At 39.5% G+C, this 6,663-nt stretch overlaps 1 protein-coding gene across 1 annotated transcript in view; it reads right to left on the bottom strand.

Moving 5' to 3' along the window:
* Nucleotides 1–6,663, bottom strand: part of LOC108666662 — a gene marked incomplete at its 5' end in the record, with an annotated part of 33,674 nt that overhangs the window by 2,711 nt on the left and 24,300 nt on the right. The window contains 4 exons of the mRNA XM_018153581.2: nucleotides 80–171; nucleotides 727–856; nucleotides 1,687–1,830; nucleotides 2,390–2,561. Coding sequence (XP_018009070.1) covers nucleotides 80–171; nucleotides 727–856; nucleotides 1,687–1,830; nucleotides 2,390–2,561 — 538 coding nt within the window. The remainder of the gene's footprint in view (nucleotides 1–79; nucleotides 172–726; nucleotides 857–1,686; nucleotides 1,831–2,389; nucleotides 2,562–6,663) is intronic.

Below are 6,663 nucleotides of genomic sequence, written 5' to 3'. Positions count from 1 at the left end.
CCCATCACCACCCCTTCACCACACCCCCATCACCACCCCTTCACCACACCCCCATCACACTACCCTTCACCCCCCGTACCCAGGGCGCGGGTAGGCGCCGTAGCACAGGCGCCCTGCAGCCACTCGTGGGCCAGCGCCTCGTCAGGCGTCAGGCGCGCCGACGGCTCCCATCTGACGCCAGGGACACGCTTATTATTATTTCTAATTATTAAACAACTACCATTAATATATAATGTCACTAATAATTAAATAAGTCTCAAAAGTCAATTATTATTTATTTCAATTATTCTCTTCTTACTTTCACTAAAAATTAAAATTTCATATGAGGTAATTTCTCAGCACTTAGTTCTACTTTTGATAGTTTTGATGGTGTATTATTATCATATGGCTGCTGATTCATTTGTTTATTTTATGATTATCTGAGTAACTTAGTTTAACTAGTTATTATGAAGTTATCAAGACAATGGTAAAATAGCGGGACATAACTAAGGTTATATGAATAAAAACAAAACTTGAATATGACTGACAGGAGGGAAGTAGTCTCACTCAAGACATTAAATGTAAAACAAAACTTGAATATGACTGGCAGACGGGAAGAAGTCTCACTCAAGACATTAAATATAAAACAGAACTCTAATAAGACTGGCAGGCGGAAAGTAGTCTCGCTCAAGACATTAAGTATAAAGCAAAATTCTAATAAGACTGGCAGACGGGAAGTAGTCTCACTCAAGACAGCGCGCGATGAAGTTCACGAAGACAGGATCAGAACATTTAAGGACTGACGCCAGGTCTTTGGATCCTGGCCTCCGCTTCTTGGCCTTACTGTTGGTGATGCAGCGCGGGTTGCCCTTAGAGTCTGTAAAGTATCAGTATTATAATAATTATTGCCTTCGCATCCAGCATCAGTATTATAATAATTATTGCCTTCGCATCCAGCATCAGTATTATAATAATTATTGCCTTCGCATCAAACTAATTAAGAAATTCGGGTTTTAGTTGCCCAGCTGTTACCTAACGAATCATTCATTCAATTGCTTCAGTGGAGTATCAAGACGCATGCTTCAATCGTCGAGCTATTTGTTAAAAATCCTTTATTCGCGCACCATAGAATGTATAATAAAATTGTTTTTACATTGCGCGTCATGACCGCTCCACTTCATCAAACTTCCCAAGAGAATCTTAGTGTGCAGCTTCGTGGCAGTGAAGAATTAGATATTATTAGTAAATACAACAGTGGAAGATGATATTCAGAAATTTATAAGAAACCACCAACGGCAAAGTAGGTATGAAGACAAAAGTAGTAAAGTAAAGACGTTATTTCGCTGAATATTTCTTGTTTCCTCTCCTCAAACAAAGACTTTGCAAAGTTGCCTGGCCTAAAGCAACAAAGAATTCATTCATCATCTTTAGGAAAAATTAATGGTAAAGAAAATGTTCTGTGAGAATTATTCAAAATTAATTAGCTACCTCAATACTTACAACAGGGTCGCTCACTTGGAGTAGCGCCCGGAACACTCAATTTGAGGGGGCGTTATGACCATTCACTTGTACTGGCCCAAGGACCACTCACATAGCGTGGCGCCAGAACCATTCACATTTGGTGGCCTCAGGACCACCCACATAGAGTGGTTTCAGGACCACTCACATAGAGCGGCTCTAGGGCAGCTCACGAGTGGTGCCACTCACCAAAGAAGAGTCGTCGTCTGGAGGCGTTAAGCAGGAGCGCCTGGGGCGGCGGCCCCAGCACCTCCATGATGCAGGCGAGCTGCTCCACTTCGTTCTCTCCAGGGAACAGCGGGTATCCTGTGTACAGCTCCGCCAGGATACAACCTGCACGGATATGTTGTTACTGACCGAACCTTCATACTATGCATTCAGCTGTCATTGAGGAACAACCTTGTAAGAATCGATAAATGTGTCCTATGCGAGTGACATAGGACACTAGGTTCGTAGGTCGAAGAAAAATGAAAAGGGACATTAAGGAAAGATTGATTATATATTCTTGTTAGCATTAGCCATTTGCTAAATGCGCCTAGTCTGAAGGATACATTTTTAATACAAAAATGCAATTTTATAGATTCAACATCCATCAAAATACCGTGAGCAGTCACATTAGCTAGAGACGTCAATAGACAGACCATGTGGAAGACCAAGTACTAGCTTTCACCTAGACTCCAGACGTCAATAGGCAGACCATATGGAGGACCAGGTACTAGCTCTCACCTAGACTCCAGACGTCAATAGGCAGACCATTAGGAAGACCAGGACTAGCTCTCACCTAGACTCCAGACGTCAATGGGCAGACCATTAGGAAGACCAGGACTAGCTCTCACCTAGACTCCAGACGTCAATGGGCAGGCCATAAGGAAGACCAAGTACAAGCTCTCACCTAGACTCCAGACGTCGATAGGCAGACCATAAGGAAGACCAAGTATAACTTCAGGCGAGCGGTAGAAGCGGCTCTGTATGTATGTGTAGACGCGCTGTTGGACGTAGCAGGATGACCCGAAGTCTATCACTTTAATGGAGCTGCTGCCTCGCTGCTTCAGAAGCACGTTCTCCTGTCGGCAGCGACAACGTCAAGACTTCGTATTTTTCTGGTTTTACATCAACGTTTCTACGAGCTGCCCAAATGGAGCTGACAGAAACAGATATGAGGAATGCTCAAATGCTCCAAACAACTGCATGTTTTTTTTATTGATGATAGATTGAATAATCCGCCAGTGCCGGGCGGTGAATTGAGATAGTTTTAGGTTATAATAACTTTTCTGCCATGTGAGTTTTCCTCTAGATAATTTTTCGTACAGACGTCCTCTTTTTTATGAATGCCAATAAAGACCCTAAACTATTTCACAACCGAGGTCTTCAAAATCACATTTATTTCTTCATAAACTGCGCCCGGAAATGCTCAAAATGGCCAATACTTATAGGTAAAATTTGCTCGGGCTGAGTTTAAGCTTGCCTTATACTCCGCGGACATTGGCAGTTCCTTCAACATATCAAACAGAAAACGCACAACAAACAAACGCACACTGGATAATAAGTAACTGCAGCGCTGCCGGTGCTATAGGGGCATATGATCTTGGGGTTTGTTTGGCGATGAATAATACAAGGTAGCAGTTTCTGGACGTGCGACACGCGAATACCGGTCTGGGATGTACGGATTATTGCTACGATTTGTGCTGGTCTGGGCTATACGGCTGTTATTGCTACGATGTGAATGAGCAAGGCTTTGCAGTCCATGAATGAGTAAAGATCAATCAGATATTTTCTAAACAGCAACCGGACTACACGAGTGAATGCAATGCAATCAGTGAATTTTTCGTCCAATAGAAGTACTGCCGAGGAGGAGAATTTATGATGCATCCATTTTATAGCATGAAGAAATACATTGAATATCTGCTTGATGATAGCGTGCAAACGCGCGATAGATTTTGAAAAGTAATCAAATAAGACGATATGAATTGGATTTATCAAATATAGTGCAGTTGTAAGAGAAAATTGCAAACATTTTTAAGATTAGTTCCAATGGAGAGTTAAAAGTTTTAAGTGAATGTCATTTCCTGCTAATGAGTTAAATGTAATTAATTAAAAATATACTGATTAACGTAGTTGCTGCGCATTGAAATTGAGAAGAAATGACTAACGCTCATTCAAAGTACAGAAAAAATGATTTATTTGCGCTAAGCTCATTAGGTGCGCGGGAACGAAGTTGAACCGAGAAAATAAATTCCGCTGAAAGACGCAGTATCCCTGCAGTCAAGCTCACCACAACTGCCGCTATGATGACTAAACTCCATAGTGTGATGTGATTATGTCTAGTGTGATGTGGTTATGTCTAGTGTGTTGTGGTTATGTCTAGTGTGATGTGATTATGTCTAGTGTGATGTGGTTATGTCTGGTGTGATGTGATTATGCCTAGTGTGATGTGGTTATGTCTAGTGTGATGTGGTTATGTCTAGTGTGTGTCTAGTGTGATGTGATTATGTCTAGTGTGATGTGATTATGTCTAGTGTGTCGTGATTATGTCTAGTGTGGTGTGATTATGTCTAGTGTGTCGTGATTATGTCTAGTGTGGTGTGAATATGTCTAGTGTGATGTGCATATGTCTACTGTATTGTGACTATGTCTAGTGTGATGTGGTTATGCCTCGTGTGATATTATTTTGTCTAGTGCGATGTGAATATGTCTAGTGCGATGTGAATATGTCTAGTGTGATGTGATTATGTCTAGTGTAATGTGATTATGTCCAGTGTGATGTGATTATGTCCAGTGTGATGCGATTATGTCTATTTTGATGCATCATGTCTTGAAAAGTGAACATTATTTGACATTTGCTTGGTGAAGGAAAAATCTCGATCAATACAGAATACAGTAAAACATGTATATTTTGCGCAGGAAAAAGTTAATCATAGCAAAAAAGTTGCGTTGGACTCACTTCTTTTAAATTTTAATTCCAACACGCGCCATTAGATGAAGGCGAAGGAGTATGCATAGCACCAGATCATCAGATCATGCAAAGGAAATGCTTATCTGTGTTTCTAGTGCAATGTTCCAATGTTCATATATCAATCTGACTGCGTTGTAACTCAGGCGCATTCATTGCGAGCGTTCAACAGCACACATCCTAATCATATATATAATCAAGAAAATTCGTAAATTATACAATAAAACAAATAATAAAACACATACACAAAATAATATAGATTTGAAATAGGTAGTATGTGATTGACAAGGTCATGAAAACTAAACGATAAATAAACGCAATCATGCAATGATAAAAATTGTTAGTACGCAATCCTATGCAGCGACGCAATCCTGGAAACTGCAATGCTTACATCAATATTCCACTTGAACTTGGCTCAACGCCCTCGGCAAAAAGAATATTTCAGAGCACGGCCACTCGATGTCACGTCGGCCTCTCACGACCTGATTCACTAGCAGCGTAGTAGAGGGTGATCGCAAAACTGAATTTAAACTCTGAGCCAATGTATGTGTTCGAAATTTGATCGATTTATGATGCAACCGGCGCCATAAAATTATAGGCACGTTAGACGTAAGGATGGAAATGTGCCTTGAACGAGAGTAAAACTTTTTCGATTCATGCACAAGGCGCTACATGGAGCCAGTTAACCAGTTTCAGGGAAATATCCTGATTAAAATTCCAGGACTCACAGATACATTTTGTAAACACACATTTCAGTGGATTATTCAAAACACTATTTAGACACTGAATTATAATGTTTTGAATCTCAAGACGAAATTTAGTTTTGCAAACGGCAAAGAAGCAACAAATGAAGACAACTAAGATTGCGCTAGCCACGCACGTGTCATGAATAAAAATATACATATAATTTCACACTTCCCACTTGCTCTGCGTGGAAAATGGCAATTTAAAAAAATGTTTATAAACCTGTATTTTTATTCATCATAAAGCTAGCGTATACAATTGAAAATAAATAAGATGAGTTTATTTTTTTATGATATTTTTGGCCGCTTTGATTCATGATAACGCGTGATGTATAATGAACGCATACTAGTTCATAGAATTCCTTGTAATGCGATTTTCATTATAAATCGGATGCTTAGCGCTGATTAGGTGTAAGGGTTGCAATTCTGAAGCCCCCGTCGGAAAAAATGAATATACATTTTTCAGGTAGAATTTTCAGAATATAATAAAAATTCTATCGGTAAATCAAAGGCAGTCCAGAAATGCAATGTATACGTTTGAAGGTATAAATACGAATAACAACATGACCTGAATCAGGAATTCAAAATCAATATATTTTACACTATATATATATTTCAATAATATATTTCAATAAATATTTTCAAAATATATTTTTTTTGTCAGTCTCTCACTAGATTAAATAGAGAATGATTCCACTCGGATGGAAATGCCTGATCAAACATAACCAAGAAAAAGATCTTGGACACAACATCGACTGAAGTGGCAGCGCAAACAAAAAATTCAGTGAAAGCAACGACTGGTGACAGAATGCTTGCTGAGTGGATGATAGCTCGATACGAAGTGCTCGGTGAAGCAGTCAAAGTCCGCAGCAAACAGAAATATCAATAAGATAACAGTTTCACCTTCACTATTGTTCAGAGAGTAGGAAATAAATTTGTTGCTTTTATTACGTAATTAAAGTTATATATATGGCACAGCGAGCTTATAGTCGTTTGCCTAAATTGAACAAAAAATATTGTTTTAAGAAAGCGCCCTCTACAGACGAAAACTTGAGATGGTGCAAACTAAAATAAAAATAAACCCTTTCAAAGCCATGGACATTACTGTCACATGCCCGAAGGTATTCCTGTCGTGTTATTCGCGATCGCGTCCAGTAAATATTCCTAAGGGCTGAATATTTTTCAGCCTCGTCACATTCATCAACTTCGACGAGGAACGGAATTCTTGAGAGGAACGACGGAGGATTTACCAGCATGGACGGTAAACATGTATTGATATAGGCTCTGACGTGCGTAGGAAACGGCTTCCTTAAGAGGCAACACGTTTGCTCTGGACTTTTTAGAAGTCTAACATTTTTATATTAATTTGAAAAGCGGAGATATTTGGAAGTGCAGATGAGATGGGAAAAGAGGAACAGGGTCTAAATTCTGATGTTGAAAATGAACAACGTTTGATTAAAACACGGCTTTGGA

This window comes from Hyalella azteca, unplaced genomic scaffold (assembly GCF_000764305.2).
Source record: "Hyalella azteca isolate HAZT.00-mixed unplaced genomic scaffold, Hazt_2.0.2 contig14575, whole genome shotgun sequence".
NCBI classification, from domain to species: Eukaryota; Metazoa; Arthropoda; class Malacostraca; order Amphipoda; family Hyalellidae; genus Hyalella; species Hyalella azteca.
The sequence above is the reverse complement of the archived record's forward strand: the minus strand, read 5'-3'. Positions and strand labels throughout refer to the sequence as shown.